The sequence below is a fragment of the Xenopus laevis genome, chromosome 8L, assembly GCF_017654675.1.
Source record: "Xenopus laevis strain J_2021 chromosome 8L, Xenopus_laevis_v10.1, whole genome shotgun sequence".
Taxonomy (NCBI): Eukaryota; Metazoa; Chordata; class Amphibia; order Anura; family Pipidae; genus Xenopus; species Xenopus laevis.
This window is the reverse complement of record NC_054385.1, coordinates 37962201-37982361: the sequence shown is the minus strand read 5'-3', so window position 1 is coordinate 37982361 and position 20161 is coordinate 37962201. Positions and strand designations below refer to the sequence as shown.

At 41.3% G+C, this 20161-nt stretch overlaps 1 protein-coding gene across 1 annotated transcript; it reads right to left on the bottom strand.

Annotated features, from left to right (window-relative positions):
* Positions 1 to 5055: 5055 nt before the first annotated feature.
* Positions 5056 to 18777, bottom strand: LOC108698897 (pre-mRNA 3'-end-processing factor FIP1). The gene is made up of 15 exons (XM_041573902.1): positions 18735 to 18777; positions 16430 to 16469; positions 15875 to 15947; positions 15400 to 15518; positions 14527 to 14573; positions 13731 to 13838; positions 11109 to 11242; positions 10849 to 10952; positions 9668 to 9761; positions 9413 to 9587; positions 9221 to 9275; positions 8565 to 8620; positions 8256 to 8424; positions 6626 to 6796; positions 5056 to 5313 (listed from the first exon to the last, which is right to left on the bottom strand). The coding sequence occupies exons 1-15, from the start codon at positions 18775 to 18777 to the stop codon at positions 5199 to 5201; spliced, it is 1503 nt and encodes a 500-aa protein (XP_041429836.1). The 3' UTR covers positions 5056 to 5198.
* Between the last annotated feature and the right edge of the window lie 1384 nt (positions 18778 to 20161).

Below are 20161 nucleotides of genomic sequence, written 5' to 3'. Positions count from 1 at the left end.
TACCAAAACTTCCTTCTGCCTCCGAGACTGCCGATACCTTCATTAAAGAAGTGGTAAGACTCCATGGCCTTCCAGATGAAGTAGTGTCTGATCGGGGACCACAATTTACATCACAGTTCTGGAAGTCATTATGCGAAGCACTCAAGATTTCGGTGTCTCTTTCCTCTGCGTTTCATCCTCAGTCCAATGGCCAGACCGAGCGAACTAATCAAACTCTCGAGCAATACCTGAGGTGTTATTCTTCTTACCTCCAAGACGATTGGGTCCATCTTCTTCCTTTTGCGGAGTTTGCTTATAATAATTCCCATCACTCATCAATTAATCAGTCCCCTTTTTTCGCAAACTATGGTCTTCATCCAGTAACTTTTCCCTCTGCCATTGTTTCTGATATTTTAGTTCCTGCTGTCAAGGACAGATTAACTTTTCTATCGAATAATTTTCAAAGTCTCCAAGAAAACATGAGGAAGGCGCAACAAAACTTCAAGACTTATGCTGATCGGAGGCGGAGAGGCGACCCAGAGTTCAAGGTGGGTGACCGTGTGTGGTTATCAACTGTTAACCTTAAGCTTTCTTGTCCCAGTAGGAAGTTGGGTCAACGTTTCCTGGGTCCTTTTCCTATCATTCGCCAAGTTAATCCTGTGGCCTTCCAGCTTAAACTTCCAGCATCCTGGAAAATACATCCAGTATTCCATGCTGCTCTTTTAAAACCGGTCTTGATGTTCCGATTTCCTGGGCGTTCGGCTCCTCCGCCGCTTCCCGTGGTGGTCGACGGTCAAGAGGATTTTGAGGTGGAAGAGATCCTGGATTCTAGATTAAGAGGCAAGCGGCTCCAGTACCTGGTGAGGTGGAAGGGTTATGGTCCGGAAGAGAATTCTTGGGAACCGGCATCTAACATTCACGCTCCTGAGTTGCTGGACAGATTTCATGAAACCTATCCTGGTAAGCCTGCTGGTTGTCGCGTCCTGAGGCCGCTCCTTGATGGGGGGCAATGTAAGAACGTACGCATGCGTCCTGTTGGGCGTGGTAATGCGCCGGCGACGGTCGCTGACGCGGTGGCGACGTCGACGGTCGCGGGCGCAGGGACGTAGGCGGAAACGCCTGTGACGGACGTGCTGGCGTCAGTTCCGCGACATCAGCATGAGGACGCTAGTTTGGCGCCAAAAGATATGCATTTAAACCAGATCCAGACTAACATGCATTGCCTGGTTATTAGGTTAATTACTGAAACCCTAGCATCTCTTACTACTTGAATTTCCTGTTGTGACCCTGCCTGAACCTGGACTACGATTTCTGCTGCCTGCCTCGACTCTTCTGCTTGTCTTATCGTTACGAACCTCGCTGCCTGCCTTGACCTCGGACTTCCTGACTACGACCTTGCCTAATCCTCTGTACCGCGTTTTGATAGTCTCATTGGCTACTCTCCACAACCCTGCTCCCTGTTCCATCCCAGGTGGGTAGTGGTTGTGTGAGGCGCTTGTGAGTTCGAAATCTTCAGCTCCAGCTACTTCTCCGCCTGGATCACACCGGTAAGCCTGACACCCGGCAATCGGCTGATCGCCGTGGCATAGCTCCACCCCCTGATGGCAGTGACACACCCACCTATCTCACAGGCCCGCCCACAGATGCCTCCTTGCCCCACCCTGGAAAATTTTCTGCGGACACCCATGCCTGCCCCTACAGACTTTCCACTTAATATGAATCGCATGTGCCTGTAGGTAACGGTTGTTCTTAAACGCAATTCTTGAATGAGCAAGGCTACACGACTGAAACATATTGGAGAGCTGGGTGTGTTTTAAAGGCTATAGCACATAGGGGAATATTTATCAAAATGTTTAGACCTTAATAAATAAAAACTCACCCACTATTCATTCCTATGCGTTTTTTAGAACCGTATTTATCAAACAGAGTATTGATGGGAGAATAAATTCTCGAGGCACAAATTTGCAGCGTAGTTCCACAGAAACAACAAAAATTTGGGCGCGCGGCAAAATTATTCGGACGCCCATTGACTTTAATGCATTTGGACAAAATAGGCATGCTTATAAAAATTGACGTGGGTGCCGACATTGATGCGTGTCAAAATAATTTGCGAATTTCGAAAAACAAGGGGCAGATTAATCAAAGGTCGAGGTGAATTTTCAAATGAAAATTCAAATTTCGAGCTATTTTTTGTGTACTTCGACTAGAGAATAGTCCAAATTCTATTTGAATTTGGAAAAAAATGTAAAAATTCAAATATCGAAATTTATCATGTACTGTCGCTTTAAAAATTTGACTTAGACCATTCACCATCTGTAATCTGCCGAATTGTTGTTTTAGTCAATGGGGATCTCCTAGAGCTTGACTTTGGAGTCAATTGGTGGACTTTGAAAAATCAGTTTTTTCTGGGAAAAACGTAAGAACCGAATTTGCTCGAATGCGCTATTCCTTAGATTCGAATTCGGACGAATACAGACCTATTCAATCAAAAATGGACCTATTCGACCCAAAAAGAACTTTGACTTAATTTCGGTTGGTCTTTTTTAATTCGAAATTCGACCCTTGATAAATATGATAATAATGGTGAGTTCTGACTTTCATCCATTGGTAAATATAACTCTAAAAACCCCATGGGAATGAATAGAATGTGGGTGAGTTTTTATTTATTAAGCTCTAAATTTACATTTTGATAAATCTGCCCCATAGTGTTGCTTTCCATAAAAGGACTATATCACTTGAAAGTGGTCTGGGGTTTTAATCCATAATTGGAGTCATATACAATACTAGCGCCACTTTGTAGTGACTGACTCCATGCTTCTGCTGGTTGTTTTGGAATAATGTAGCAATCCAAATGGTTTTTGTAGCAAAGGCCACACTAGGCAGTTCCTACAACAACAGAAAAAACACAGATTCTGCCCGATTCTCCCCCGTTTTTCTGGCAACAGTGGGCAAAATTGTCAGTTTCTTTGCTGGCAGATAAGCCGCCTGTTGTGACGTTGGCCTAAAGCCTTAACATTAGTGTTAATTTACTGATTCCTCATTGCTTAAAAAAAGTATATTTTGCAGAATAAACCCTTTCAAAAGACCCTTTTAAATAAAATATTGCAAGAGCTGGTTTGTAGCTTTATATTGTATCTCTCAATTTAAGGTTTTGAGCAAAATGCAAATGGTAGTACAGAATACCAAGACATACAGCAACAAAAATAGTTGTAAACACCATAGTCAGCTCCGTGATTATAATTGGACCAATGGGAGTTTTCTCACCCTGGGCCCCTTAAGGTCTTGTTGCCTAGTTACATTCCTAGGTACCCGGGGAATTCTAATGACAAACAGGTTGTGAGTGATATTACATTGTAGAATCTACTGGAAGTTACAGTTGAGTGTATTGGCTTATTTTGAGACAAGCTTATGCACAGCATTTACAGTATGCCTGTATGTATTTGCACCTGGCAAAACAGCGCAGCCTTGAATCATTTGCACATTTCATCAAGTCCTGTATTGTGTAATGTCATAAATGTATTTTGTAATGTCATAAATTGCCCAAGTAATCAAAATTAAATGGAAACCTAATGGCACATGCTACAGTAACAGGACATTTTGGGGATGGCATGCTGGGCTCAATTGGATTCCAGGAGTCCGCCAGATAGCACAATATTATGATGCTACTGGGAGCTGAGTTTATGCTTTACTTGCAAAAATATGAATTTTATCTGCAGGTCCTCCTTTGGCCTAAAGTTATCCCATTTACCATAGGGTCGTAGATGGACACGTTTACATTTATCTAGGTTGATCTTAAGATGACCTTTCCCAAAAATACCAAAAAAAAAAGGGACTACCAATGCAAGATGCATAAAAAGCTGCTGGGCCCAATAGTGCAATATTAATCTCACATAAAAGAATAGGAGGGCCCTAATCATCAATAACTGGTTTGGTTCCATCATGGTTATGGCAGAATCCCTTCTCCACAAAAAGTTCTGCTATGAATAAAAGTCCTGATTAGAAGTCAATTTACTCTTGGAGGGTAACATTTATCACTGTTCATTTTCAGTCTATAAGCAAATCATTTCTGACCTATGTACTGTATATGTGAATACAGCTTCCACTACTAGCATCGATTATTGACGGACGCCCTGTGGCCAGGCTGAAGTTATGAAGCCCATATTTTCTGTCATTTATGTATTTAAAGCTGGCCATAGAGGCAAAGATCCGATCGTAGAAATCCTCGAACGATCGGACTTCCCCATCTCCCGACCTGCCACTAACCATTCCGATCAAATAAAATAGAAAAGAACAGATCAGCCGATGTTCTGCCCCTGACAGCAATCGTACGAAAGTTATGTCCGACCAAAGCTAGTCACAGTCTCCCACTGAAAATCGATATTATCGGCAGCCGAAAGAAATCTTTTATCCCGTCCGATCGACCAAACAACTGATCATAGTGGGACGAAAAATGTCGGGACACGCCACACGCGGTCCGAAAATCGTACGAATCGAGGATTCGTGCAATCGGATCTTTGCGTCTGTGGCCAGCTGAAGGCACTGTGCAATTATATACACATTAAAAAGAAATGATTACAACAATTATGTTATACAGGTGTATAAGCCCCCTTGATGGTGCACAAAACCCCACCAAACAATTGATTTAAGTCAAGGTATAAATGATTCTTCAGTTTGAGATAACATCAAGAGGGAAAAGGCTTGCTCCCGGTGAAACAAGGCAGAATCGTTTACTACATTCCCTACGGCTTTTCAGTAGGTGTAGCACTGAATTATGGCACTTTTAGTTCTTGCATCAGCCTAGGAACATTTACCGTACAGTGAAAATAAAGGTGCAGTTAAATGATTATATATATATATATATATATATATATATATATATATATATATATATATATATATATATATATATATACACACAAATACAAGAGTCCTCTGCACTCAACCCATATATATATATATATCTATGGATTTAATTATATTTTATATATATATATATATATATATATATATATATATATATATATATATATATATATATATATATAAAATATAATTAAATCCATAGAATCAGACAGGGACAGTTACTGTAAACAAAGGACCTGCACATCCACAAGGCATTCCATTGTTTATCCTTTATTTTAAAGCAGGTGCACCATCAGTATAGCTTTATTTCTGATGGAAACGACCCCGGCACCATGGAGTTACGGTTCTCTGGACATTTACTCCCTGGATTCACGGTTCACTTCATCGCTGCTGCCCTTGTCCTCTTTTCCCCGCTTGCTCTTCTTACGCTTAGGACGCCTGTGATTCTCACGTTCCTCACTATCCATTTTGCTACATTTCAGGAAAAAAAAGGCAAGAATGAGTATTCTTATGAATAATAGTTCATCGTTTTCTTTTGATTACATTTTTTTAAGATTGTGTCGAAATTAACTTATTGTAATTATGGGCTGCTAATATATTAGGAATCCCTTAAGTGAATTAAATTTGAGAAAGAAATGCAGCAGCCCCAGGTTATTTCTATATAATCAAATTAATATTTAGTTGTATTCTTTCTATAGCAGTGCCAAATTGCCATCTTACTTGCAATTACTTTTTAATTCCATTTTATCCTTCAAAGGGGGTGGTTCACCTTTCAGTTAAATTTTAGTATGTTATAGAATGTCCTATTTCTAATAAGTTTGCAATTTTTTTTTTTAAAGTTTTTGAATTATTTGCCTTCCTCTTTTGTTTCTCTCCAGCTTGCAAATGGGGGTCACTGACCCTGCAGCCAAAACAGTATTGCTCTGTAAGGCTACAATTTTATTATTTTTAAAGGAGAAGAAAAGGCTAAAATGGAGTAAGCTTTATCAGAAAGGTCTATATGAAAAAAACAGTAAACCCTCAAAGTAATGCTGCTCTGAGTCCTCTGTCAAAAGAAACACCACATTTTTTTCCTTCTATTGTGTACACATGGGCTTCTGTATCAGACTTCCTGTTTTCAGCTTAAACCTCTAGGGCTTGGGTTTGAGCATTCTCAGTTTGCTCCTCTCCCCCTCCCTCTTCCCCCTTCCTGCTGTAATCAGAGCCCAGAGCTATGAGTGAGCAGGGAGAGACTCAGGAAGGAAGTGAGGTCATGGCAAGCTAATATGGCAGCTGCTATCCTCAACAAAAAGAGAGTGTCTAGAGCAGTTTACTCAGGTATGGAAAAACATTCTACCGAATAAATATAGACTTCTAGCTTGCACTATTGTGTCTAATCTAATGGCAATAAACTGCCTTGGTAGCTTTCCTTCTCCTTTAATACCTTTTATTAGTTCTCTTCCTATTCAGAGAGCAGCACTGGAGAACAGCTGAACAAAAAGCTTAATAACTGAAAAACCAAGTTGTCTCACAATATCAATGTCTACATCATACTAAAAGTTAATTCTAAGATGAAATACCCCTTTAATGCAGATCTAAACAACCAGAACATGTTGTCCAATGAAAGAGCTTTCTAATAGGCTTTCACTACAGATACCCAATGATATTAAAATTAAATGTAATTGCTATTTAAATAAGTAATTGCTCGTCCAGCACCGAGTCAAGTTTTGGGCTTGATAACATGATTCCAGCAATTAAAATAAAAATGTTTCCAGTATGTCATTAAAGTGTATGTGGTACCTACCGACGAGAAGATTTATGTCTCCTTTCCTCTCTGTCTCGCTGGCGGTGCTCCCCTCTTGGTCGGTCCTCCTGCTCCCAACTGCGCTCCCGACTGCCCTCCCGACTGCGCTGGTACTTTGGCTGGTACTCAGAGCTCCTGCCATGGCCATAGTAGGAGTACTGACTTCCCTCACTGCAATGGGGATGGAAGGCTTGTCAGCTTCTCCTTACTTACTTCCAGCACAGTGTAGTGGCAAATGTCAAATGTCTTTTCTGCAATAGTTTTTTACCTGGCCTCACACAGGCCAAATTTCATTTGTGCAAAGTTCTAGCAGTACTGGACCAATGTGAGCAGCCAATGACTACTCAAATGCAGCACCTGTGAGACCAATAAGTCTGCTCGTGGTCATGTCCCATTAAAGGATCACTTTAGCTTGGAATAGACAGATTGCATTTGGTCTTTATTTTCCATTCATAGTGTGTATTTAATGATTCAACTTCATCAACTCTCTAGTTTGAAATTGGAACTTTTATCTGGTTGCTAGGGTGCCATTATCCTAGAAACCAAGCAAGTTCAGGTTACAAAGAGGCAGAATGGAAAATGAAATAGTTAAAAAAAAAAGACCAACTGGAACTTTCCTCGGAATGCTAATCTTTACATCATACTAAGAGTTAAAGCAGATGGAAAGGCTAAAATGAAGTAAGCTTTATCAGAAAGGTCTATATAAATACACCAGTAAATCCTCAATGTAATACTGCTCTGAGTCCTCTGTCAAAAGAAACACCACATTTCTTTCCTTCTATTGTGTACACATGGGCTTCTGTATCGGACTTCCTGTTTTCAGCTTAAACCTCCAGGGCACAGCCTTGAGCATGCTCAGTTTGCTGCTCTCCGCCTCCCCTCCCTCCTATAATCTGAGCCCAGAGCTATGAGTGAGCAGGGAGAGACTCAGGCAGGAAGTGATGTCACACAAAGCCAATATGGCAGCTGCTATCCTAAACAAACAGAACACTTTTAGAGCAGGTTACTCAGGTATGGTAAAGCATTCTGCAGAATAAATATAGTGTTATAGCTTGTACTATTGTGGCTAAGCTATTGGCAATAAACTGCTTCAGGGGCTTTCCTTCTCCTTTAAATGTAAATATGAATTTCCCCTTTGCGGTACACAGGTACTATGCTTACTGTTAAATCATGAAGTCCTTTCCAACAGTGAGTATTAAGTGAACACTAACCCCAAAAAATTAAAGTGTTTTAAAGTAATAAAAATATAATGTACTGTTGCCCTGCACTGGTAAAACTGCTGTGTTTGCTTCAGAAACACTATTATAGTTCATATAAACAAGCTGCTGTGTAGCAATAGGGGAAATTGAAAGAAAGGCTATATGGCACAGGTTAAATAATGGATAACAGAAAACACCATTATGTTCTACAGAGCTTATCTGCTGTGTAACCTGAGCCTTTTCTCCTTTGAATGGCTGCCCCCATTGCTACACAGCAGTTTGTTTATATAAACAATAGTAGTGTTTCTGAAGCAAACACATCAGTTTTACCAGTGCATGGCAACACTGCACTATATTTTTATTACTTTAAAACGCTTAATTTTTGATGTTAATGTTCATTTAATATAAGAAGACAGCTTAGATTGACTTACTTCCTATAACTGTTATTAGGGGTGTGCTTCCTGTCTCTCCCCAGATCCCATTCTTGCTCTCTCCTCAGTAGCCAATCATTCCTTCCCGTGCTGCTGTTTCCTTTGTCCATGGTTGTCACCCAAGGGGTGTGATTGATCGAAACAGGAGGATAACTCATGATAGCAGGATCTGAAACGGCACCGGGAATAACATTAAATAGAACTAATTTACTCTTTGGTGCCAAATGAATCTACCAGGAATATACAATTTTATCTCTTTTTAGTTTATGTTGAAAAAAAAAAAGCAGAGGAAAGAGACAAGCCACTTACCTGCTGAGTTATACCCATGGCGTATAGGAGGTCTGCTGTTGTATGGAACAGGGGGACTTATAGGGAAAACAGAAAAATATTATACATAGCGCTGGGAAATATGTTGGCTCTATATCAATACATGTTAATATTAGGGATGCACCGAATCCGCTATTTGGGATTCGGCTGAACCCCCGAATCCTTCACAAAAGATTCGGCCTAATACCGAACCGAATCCTAATTTGCACATGCAAATAAGGGGTGGGAAGAGGAAAACATTTTTTTAATTCCTTGTTTTGTGACAAAAAGTCACACTATTTCCCTCCCCACCCCTAATTTGCATATGCAAATTCGGATTTAGGTTCAGCCGGGCAGAAGGATTCGGCTGCTGAAAAAGGCCAAATCCTGGCTGAATCCCAAACTGAATCCTGGATTTGGTGCATCCCTTATTAATATAAATACATGTTAATAGCATGTACACAGGAATGTCTGTGGTTCATATTACTCAATGGAATCAAGTTTGAGAAACCCTGCCATTCCCCAGACCTGAAGATCCCACATCAGCATCACAGATCAAATCTAAACTTTGCTGCCACCTCAATGCTAATCTAGTAATGGACTGGAAGACAGAACCCAATTGTTCAATGGTCAGTTATTATATCCTATTTTTAACTTACCCATTTACAGGTGGATGATGTGCTGGTGGAGGGGGCATCAGTGGCGGCAGTAAGGCTAGAAATAAACACATAATGTTAGACAAGGCAGAGCACGTGATAGCATTTCATTCCACTAAATTGGATATGATATTCTGATATGGTTCCTTACAAGCTTCTGGTACAGAATATAATACGACAAAAGCACGTTGTTACCTGGCGGCCGCAGGGGAGGTGGCATTTGGTTGGTAGGAGGAGGCCGCTGAAGAAAGTGAGGAGGAGGACCAGAAAACAGAGGAGGAGGATTTGATGTGATGGGAGGTGGCGGCACAAGGGGTGGAGGTGGGTGCTGATGTTGTGGAATCAGATGTGGTGTGTATGTGTGATCTACCTAATAGGTTACAAAAAATAATGTTACTATTAGGCCTCCTGATCTGTGTGTTTTCCAAGCTCTGATTCAGGGAGACTCACCTGAATGGGAATCTCTTCTGGCTCATGGCAGTCCCATCTTCTTCCTTCGACAGTGGTGATGTTACAAACCACATCCATTGTTCCTCCTGGTTTCCTATAGAAAAGCACAACATCTGTTATCAATATCCTCATTGTAACAACCACTGAAACACATAAAAAATGCCCCACTCATTAAGAAAAAATGAACCTGGTTTTTTTAAAGGGCCAATAGAAGGTATTTTAACTACAATTATTTATCTGGCTACATTAAAACTGCTGTTCTGCAGCATGGTCCTAGAGGAACGTTGTTTCGTTTCACTGTGTACTGTACAAACGTATATGGATGAAATGACAATAAACTCACTCTTGACTCTCATTACCATGGCACGGCGCAGTCAAAGGCGGTTGGCTGAGAGACTGATGACTTCATGTACAGAATGATGTGGCGCAATTGGATGTGAAATCTTTTTTTTTTTAATCACATTGGATCTTTTTTTTTTCAAAAGAATAATGAGGCTTCTCAGTCACATGCTAAACGCCACTGCTTAGAAAGTCCTGATCAGAGTTATAAGATTACAGCAAACCTAATAAACTGTCAGTGAAACCTAAAGGTCCCCATAGACGCAAAGATTTTTCTTAGGTGAACGACTGATTTTAGCGAAATCCGACCAATCCATCAAATTATCGTGAAGTTAGTGGGAATCGAACAATCGTACATCTTACGATTTTTTGGCCAACATCTGTCAGAAAATTGATCGGCCAGGTTAAAAAAATGTTATCGGCCCCAGTGCAATCTATCTATATTTGCAGGGCCAAGCAGGCAGCTACCCTTTGTTTTCCTGGCAATATCGCCTGAAATGGTCTTTTTAGTTGATAACTCGTACATCTAAACAAGCGTTTTGAGATAATCGTGTTCTCACGATAACAGAAAGATCTTTTAAAGATCTTTACATCTATGGCCATCTTAAGAGTCAGTTACTTGAAAGGTTTTTGGTGGTTGTACTCGTTCCTGTGTTCCTTTTTGTTTAAGCCGCTTAGTCAAATGGAGAAAGCCCAGCCCTCTCTATATTTAGAATGGTATTTCAGAACTTCCTTTATCCTGCTATAAATATACACAGAAGAGGGAGTGAATGGAGCAGAGGAAAAAATTGTTATGACACAAAGCACCACAAACTGGGAAATGTGAAATCAGCTAACATTACCTATTTGATGTATTTTCTGGTATAGTTGTTCCTTCACATCCAGCGCTGCTTTCAGATTCAGGTTCTGCTCCATTACTTGCTCTGCCTGTTCTCCCCTGCTGCACCTGTTTAGGAAAAAATATGGTAATTTCCCACTTTCCTCTCTTGCACTGGAGTGGGTCGAGGGTGCGCTACAGTTGCACTCAAATTTCAGGTTAAAAGAAAGGGAAATTTGACCTTTAAAGTTACCAGGGACAACACATACTAGCTGATCATATTACCCTTATTCTGTTCTCCTTGCTGCAGGGATGATAGCCATTGTCCAGTCCCAGCTGAAGCCGTCTCTGCTTCTCACAATACACCTTCCATGTTGCTTCATTGAAGCCATAATTGAAATAATCAGAAAGGTCAGCACCTAGAACAAAACAAAAGCAGCCATCAGTACAATTATATTTATTGCCTGACAATTCTGCAGCTTCATGTGACTCCATGAAATAATGATTTCACTATATATTTCAATTATCAGAGCCATCTTAAATGGAGGCAGGCCCCAATGTTTATATAAAATACTATTCAACTTCAAATTGTAGGACCCCAATAGGCTCTAGCTGTTAGAAGGTGTCAGAAATTGTTATTCAGTCTTAACTGATAAACTGCGGGCTGGAAAACTCATAAAACACTGTTGCCATGTCATTGTACTATACCTGATATCCCACAGTCACAGTCCCTTCCCAGAGACTATTATCCCACTACTACTATAGACACCATCTCTCCCTACTATACCTGATATCCCACAGTCACAGTCCCTTCCCAGAGACTATTATCCCACTACTACTATAGGCACCATCTCTCCCTACTATACATGCTATCCAACTGCCACAGTCCCTTCCCAGAGACTTTTATCCCCATTGCTACTATAGGTACCATCTCTTCCTACTATACATGTTATCCCACAGCCACAGTCCCTTCCCAGAGACTATTATCCCCACTGCTACTATAGGTACCATCTCTCCCTACTATACATGTTATCCCACAGCCCCTTTCCAGAGATTATCCCACTGCTACTATAGGCACCATCTCTCCCTACTATACCTGCTATCCCACAGTCACACACCCTTCCCAGAGACTATTATCCACTGTTACTATAGGCACCATCTCTCCCTACTATACCTGCTATCCCACTGTCACACTCCCTTCCCAGAGACTATTATCCCACTGTTACTGTAGGCACCATCTCTCACTACTATACCTGCTATCCCACAGTCATACTCCCTTCCCAGAGACTATTATCCACTGTTACTATAGGCACCATCTCCCCCTACTATACCTGCTATACCCACAGTCACACTCCCTTCCCAGAGACTATTATCCCACTGTTACTATAGGCACCATCTCTCACTACTATACCTGCTCTCCCACAGGCACACTCCCTTCCCAGAGACTATTATCCCCCCTGTTACTATAGGCACCATCTCTCCCTACTATACCTGCTATCCTGCAGCCACAGTCCCTTCCCAGAGACTATAATCCCACTGCTACTATAGGCACCATTTCTCCCTACTATACCTGCTGTGCTATCCCACAGTCACACTCCCTTCCCAGAGACTATTATCCCACTGTTACTATAGGCACAATCTCTCCCTACTATACCTGCTATCCCACAGTCACACTCCCTTCCCAGAGACTATTATCCCACTGTTACTACAGGCACCATCTCTCCCTACTATACCTGCTATCCCACAGTCACACTCCCTTCCCAGAGACTATTATCCCCCCTGTTACTATAGGCACCATCTCTCCCTACTATACCTGCTATCCTGCAGCTACAGTCCCTTCCCAGAGACTATAATTCCACTGCTACTATAGGCACCATTTCTCCCTACTATACCTGCTATCCCACAGTCACACTCCCTTCCCAGAGACTATTATCCCCCCTGTTACTATAGGCACCATCTCTCCCTACTATACCTGCTATCCTGCAGCCACAGTCCCTTCCCAGAGACTATAATCCCACTGCTACTATAGGCACCATTTCTCCCTACTATACCTGCTGTGCTATCCCACAGTCACACTCCCTTCCCAGAGACTATTATCCCACTGTTACTATAGGCACAATCTCTCCCTACTATACCTGCTATCCCACAGTCACACTCCCTTCCCAGAGACTATTATCCCACTGTTACTACAGGCACCATCTCTCCCTACTATACCTGCTATCCCACAGTCACACTCCCTTCCCAGAGACTATTATCCCCCCTGTTACTATAGGCACCATCTCTCCCTACTATACCTGCTATCCTGCAGCTACAGTCCCTTCCCAGAGACTATAATTCCACTGCTACTATAGGCACCATTTCTCCCTACTATACCTGCTATCCCACAGTCACACTCCCTTCCCAGAGACTATTATCCCCCCTGTTACTATAGGCACCATCTCTCCCTACTATACCTGCTATCCTGCAGCTACAGTCCCTTCCCAGAGACTATAATCCCACTGCTACTATAGGCACCATTTCTCCCTACTATACCTGCTATCCCACAGTCACACTCCCTTCCCAGAGACTATTATCCCACTGTTACTATAGGCACCATCTCTCCCTACTATACCTGCAATCCCACAGTCACACTCCCTTCCCAGAGACTATTTTCCCACTGCAACTATAGGCACCATCTCTCCCTACTATACCTGCTATCCAATACTCACAGTCCCTTCTCAGAAACTATGATCCCACTGTTACTATAGACACCATCTTTTCCTACTATACCTGCTATCCCACAGTCACAGTCCCTTCCCAGGGACTTCTCAGATACTATTATCCCCACTGTTACTATAGGTACAATCTTCCCTTATTATACCTGCTATCCTACAGTCATAGCCCACTGCCCAGATATTTCAAGTATACCTGGTTTTCGCCATGGCTTTTCTTCAAAAGAATCCAAATCAACCTCCAAAACCGGTAACCCATTTATACATCCAGGAGAAGTAAAATCTATTCCTCTCTGCTTACCTACTGGGGAAAATGTTAAAGAGCATAAAGATGTTAAATATTAATACATGTTACATATGAATACAGTATACTAAAATAAGGATATTTGTTTTTGGCCAGTTTCAAGCCATGTGTAAGCCTAAAAAGGTTAATCCTTTATACAGTATATTTGCTGGTCAGAATGTATTATCAATCAACTTGCAAGAACACAAGTGGAGGAGCAAGTTTGAAACAAGGCCCTGTAATATAGGAATAACTTAAAAATGAGCTTAATTGCCACTCTGATCTACTGTTCAAACTAGGATTTCAGTTAGAATTTCAAAGAAGCTTAGGGAAAATTCTACCCATTCCACTTGGTTGGCAGAGACCACTTCTCAGGAGCCTGGGCAGACAGTGGGCTAAAAGGTCAGCCCCCAGAGGGGTGGGTCCTTCTAATTAATTCATAAAGGGCTCTATATTTTAGTATCTTGCAGTATTTCTTGTATATTTCCAGCTCTTGCTTAAACCACAGTTCCCAGAATACCTTATTCATCCCTATGCCTGGTTTAGTCAAACAGATCCAAAGTGCATCAAACTTATGCTGACCATGCATAGATGTCCAGCATAAGAAAACCAAAAATAATAACAAGCTTCTGGAAACAGAGGTCACCAGGTTTAATGAGAAAGAGGAATCATAAACAGAAGAAAGCATATCAGTAGAAGATGCCTTCACCTGAAGTCCCGTAGCCTCTATTGGTTCTTAGGTTGCCTTCAGATGTCCTGCAAATAAGAATAAAATGTTATTTCCATCAATCATTGTGCATTAGAAACTCAGCTACTGTGGTCTGTTTAATGTGCACAAATGTCAATCATTGCAGCTGAAAAAAAAAAAGTTATATATGCAAAACTGAATATTCTTGTTAAGAACACTTGGTGGAAACACATTGAACAATTAGACAAGAGGTTGGTTTCTGTCTTGTTCTTTGAAGAGTGTTGATGGAAAGTAATCCTCACATTTTACTACATTATAATATACTGACACATCACTAGCATGTGACACAGCACAGCAGATACACAACAAGTAAGCAACAGGGGTTACAGAACAGAACCAGAAGGGGCCCTCACAAGATCTTTCGGTGTAAGGTTCAGGGTACAAATGAAACAAATGGTTTTGGAGAAGTGTTCACCACAGATTATTATACATTGGCTTTGGAAAGTCAGCATGTCAAATTAGCATTTGCTTTTAGTTAGAGTTTTAATCTAATGCAAGAGGAAGAACAAAGCCTAACAAGGGATCAGAAATGGACATAAAGCAAGGGATACCTGCAACTGAATTTATACAGTAGTTCTGACTGGGACACTTATGGGCATTCACTCTTTTGTTCTTTCACCTCCTCTGGTTCAGGGGCACATCTTCTAGTAAAAGAGCTGCATGTGTATAAGCTCACTCATTATAAGCTAAGGGAAGCTCCCTAAAGCTAAGCAGAATCTGCTCCTCCTAAATTGTCTCCTAAATGTACAAGCACTAATCTAATATATAAAATTGATATCTTCTTGCACATTCTGCCCTAGGCTTCTGATAAATAGTAGGAGCTGGTTAGTTTACATGCAGTATGGAAGCCCAGTTCTAATGTCTCCAATAGTGACCTTCACATCATCATCATCATCATCATCATCACTGTCTTTGTCACTGTCCTCCTCGGTATCACTGCAGCTCTGAGTGACCTGCAAAACAATTACAGATTCGATAAAATGCTTTAATAAACACCTGAACTGCTAATAAAAGCTATTTATTATAAAGATATATCTGATTTTACAAATTGAAAGGATGCCTGCCTGGGATCAGGGACCATTTGCCCAACCCCTTTAGGCTCACAGTGTATGCAACCCTTATCTCACGTTGTTTTGTTGTAAGAGTATAAATGTAAGTAGTATAGGGTTATGCTTATAAAAATACACTTTTCTGCTTCTCCATACTAGAAAGAAAGGTTATATCCCTGAGAAATGTTGCAGCATTATCACTTAGCCCCTGCCTTTAAGGAAAGTAAGAAGGTCATTTTAATCCTCATTACCGATTCTACCGGTTGTTTAGCCTCGGTGGTGTCCTTCCTCTCAGCACCCGTGTCCTGCTGTGCACCCAAACTTGGGGTGTTCCTAAATCAATATTAAGAGTCATATGAAGGCATTTAATGATAAACAAATACATTTTAGGTGTGTTTATGTCTAGTATCCTAAAATAGATTTCACCCCAACAACTTCCCAAAGGGATGAAACACAACTAATATAATTGTCACCATGCTAGCACTCTATATCTAGGGCTGGCTCTGATAGAAGCTGATGCACACTGCACTGGTTTCAGATCTACCATGTAATGAGAATTAATAACAATCAGCCTTTTAGCATGATGTTTATACATATACAGTATATTGTGAGTGGGTCCCTAAGCTCAGTAAGTGACAGCAGCACAGAGCATGTGCAGTGAATCAGCAGAAAAGAAAATTGGGAGCTACTGGGGAATTTTTGGAGACACAGATCTCAACTGCTATATATAAAACCAGTGTTGCCATCAATTTTAAAGGAACGATTTGGCAGCACTACCTCTTCCAGTTGCATTCAAAGGAAGGAAAAATCCCTACCCTGCAGCTGCTCCATTCTCCTCATCACGAGCCAGAGAACCTGAAAGCAGAATTCTTCATTTACTGTAGTGAAGATGAGATTGCAGATACAGTTCTGTCCTTACACATATATGCTTGGTTAAAAGATACCCATTAATACATACAGTATACCTACTGATTATAACTCTACCTAACACATATTTTGTCAATATGTGGGATTTGATATATACATGCCACAACATGAGTAGTATATTGAATTAGGGAGGGAATATACTATATTTAAAATTAAGATATACCAGATAAAATGACACAGTCAATAATGGGCCTCATATGCAAAGTATGTACCAGGGTGTTAAAGTCCCATGCTAACTGGATTTGCACATTCCCTTCTCTCAGTGACCAGGAAGGCAAAGACCAGCACGTTTTAGTAAAATATTAATTTCCTAAGATTTATAGAGCCATAGTACAGAACAACACAATCCAATGGTCAATTCTCCTTCCTTTCTCTGACAAAGCAGCAGGCCTGCTATGCTTTATGGCTTTATATTCTGATGCCAGTAGCCCAAAATCTACATCTATAGGCATAATTTTGTTTATTTCTAATACAGGGAGAAAAATGTCTGAGACAATTCTGCATACTTTCCCATAAATAGGGCAAATCCAATATTATTACATCAATTTCAACGCAACTGCCTGAAAAACTCACTGCATGCCAACCTATGACATGTACAATCTATACTTCCATGAGATGATACATGTGTATAATAGAGCTGTCCTTATTAATGCTATGGTAGATCTAAAGCAAGCACTAGGGCTGAGACAAATATCCTCATGGTAATATGTGCATTCTGAGAAGGTATGGGCAGAGCTAGGAGGTAGTGGAGAACAAAGCAAGTACCTCATGTCCCACCTTGCCCACTTCTACTCACCTGGCTGCTGACCTCCCACTAGGTCCCCCAGCTTGTTTACTTGCCCTTTCAGGAATTATTATGAAGTATTGTGAAGTTGCACTTTAGGCAATGGCCTCTTTGGCCCACTCCCTAGGTTTGAGATGGAATTTAATGCAAGGTGTATAAACAACTGAATAGGTGAATAGGAAAACATTATCAAAAAAACAAACATTTACTCTGTAATCAAGAACCATGACAAAAAAGCGATGACCAATAACAAATTACCAATATGAATTTGCCTGGGAAAGTGAAAACGTTTCTGCTTCTGATGTCCACCACAAGGCCTGTGCTATGACATTCCATCTCTGTTGCTAATAAGGCCAGAGCTAACAGGAGGTAGCATAGACGTGCCTGAGATGCAACTGGTGTCTGATGTACTCGGGCTTTTGATCCACAAGTGGGTAGCACAGTTTGTTGGTGAGTGAGTGGGTCAACTACTGGGGAGGGTAAAGGGCAGGTTGATGAGCGGGTGCAGACACTCTTACCTTAGGCACCTTTCTGGCCTGGCTCTGGTTGCTAATGTCAGAGATCAGAATGCTGAGGATTGCTTCCCAGTAACTGCAATGGCTGATATCACAATTTACTTTGGATCAGAATTTATCAGAATGTGGGTCTAGGGCTGCCCACTGTGCTTTATAATGTGGACAAAGCTTGGAAGTGACACATGCCAATCTACAGCCTTTTAGAGGACAAGTAATTTTGGCCAGTGGTGGGGTATCAGCTTCAGGCAGACAGAAACCTGAAAAGTTCTCCTGGCCTGGTGCTTTCATGGTGAGAAGCTCTGACCCTGCTAACAGGCAAATGTCTGCTGGGCTCTGGCCCATATACTGCCTAAAATGCATAAGCCCATGTACTTATACTGAGACTGAATGCAGAAACAAGTGCTACATCTTTACATTTATATGTGCTTCATAGGGACACAGATACAGGCAAGCAACGGTAAAGCCAGGGGTGTAACTACAGAGGAAGCAGACCCTACGGCTGCAGGGGGGGGGGGTCCATGGCGCCAAAATACAGAGCAATGTCAACATATACTGTATACAGGACAACTTGTGGATATGTTGGGAGCCCTAAAATGAATTTGCTATGGGGCCCAGTAACATCTACATATTATATGGGTGGAAAATAGCAATACTGTACAAATATTAAGAGCATTCAGCAATGTGTATAGATTATGTACAATTGCTACTTTCCCTTTGAAAAGAAACAACAATGTGGTGAATATTAATAACAGTAATAATAATCATAGGCAAATGATAATACTCCAGTGCACGTGTATAGTCAGTTTCAAGCCCTATCTCCCAAGCGCCGTGTATGACGGAAAAGCGTGCCCAGCCCACCTAGTGTGGCAGGTACAGTGACAGGTGCCCACCTACCTCCATACAGCCACAGCTCCTCCTCCAGCCCCGGGTCAGCCATCAGAGGCTGCGTGCAAGCTGCTGGGACTCTGTCCCGGAACACAGAACCGACAACCAGGCTCAGGATACAGAACACACAAATGGCAAGGCTCGGCTAACAAGACCAGGTTGCATGATGAGTTACAGGCACCTGGGATGTGGCAGGGAAGAAGTGCAGCAGGTGCAGCCATCTCTAGAGGCCTCTGGATGTACCTCTGGGTCCTAGCACCGCTACTCATTCTGCAGGGATGTAACAGCAAATCTGTGCTGATGGTACCTTACCAGTGGTACAAACTTGCTTTACTTGCTGTTCCTATGGGCTGGAGCCCCCACTTGATAGATAGATAGCTTCAAGAAAGGAAGGGGCAGCGTCTTTTTTTTTTTTCTTAGCAAGTCAGATAATACAAAGCTACTATTCCCCTTTTGGAGTCAGGATAAAATAATATAATATATAATTACCGTGTATTTCTTCCCAGCCTCCAATATAATTCTACAAACAGCACCGTGCTTAAAAAAAAAAGTGCACTACACTATATCACACTCGCAAAATAGGTCTTGATTAAACAGTTGGCAGAGTAGGGCACCCCTATGATATGTGCTATGCGCCATTCTCTGGGTATAGATTCCTTAGCCGTCTACTTGGCACTGTACTTTCTTGGCAACTATGTCCTTTGAAGGGATTCTGTCGTGGAAAAGGTTTTTTCCCCCCAAAACACATCAGTTAATAGAGTTGCTCCAGCAGAATTCAGCATTGAAATCCCTTGTTCAAAAGAGCAAACATTTTTTTATATTTAATTTTGAATCTGAAATGGAGATATACACATTGTCAGTTTCCCAGGTGCATCCAGTCATGTGACTTTTACTCTGATAAACTTCAGTCACTCTTACTGCTGTACTACAAGTTGGAGTGATTTACCCCCCCCCCCCAGCAGCCTTACAACAGAACAATGGGAAGGTAACCAGATAGTAGCTCCCTAACATAACAAATGCCTGGTACACGAGAACAGCACTCAATAGTTGAAATCCAAGTCCCACTGTGACTCCTTCAGTTACATTGAGTAGGAGAGACAATAGCTTATCTGAAAGCAGTTCCATCATGAAGTGCTGGCTCTTTCTGAAAGCACATGACCAGTCAAAATGACCTGAGATGGCTGCCTACACACCAATATTAAAGCTGTAAAAATATACTTGTTTGTCTGGAATAAAATGTCTTGTGGTAGAGTGAATTTGCAGTGTAAACAGTGTAATTTAGAAATAAAAACTACATCATGAACTACATATATTATGACAAATTGCCTTTAAGGAATATGAAGGATTGACAAGATTTAGGAATAAATGTTATGGTTAGTTGCCAGACAACAGATTTAAAGGCATGCAACACTTAGACATGGTTTAACCCAATGGAC

Coding starts and splice junctions, on each gene's coding strand:
- LOC108698897 (XM_041573902.1), bottom strand. CDS start 18,777: ATGGCTGACCCGGGGCTGGAGGAGGAGCTGTGGCTGTATGGAG. Junction 9,588..9,667: donor CAGAAGAGATTCCCATTCAG/GTGAGTCTCCCT, acceptor GTAACCTATTAG/GTAGATCACACATACACACC. Junction 9,276..9,412: donor ACCTCCCCTGCGGCCGCCAG/GTAACAACGTGC, acceptor GTTTATTTCTAG/CCTTACTGCCGCCACTGATG.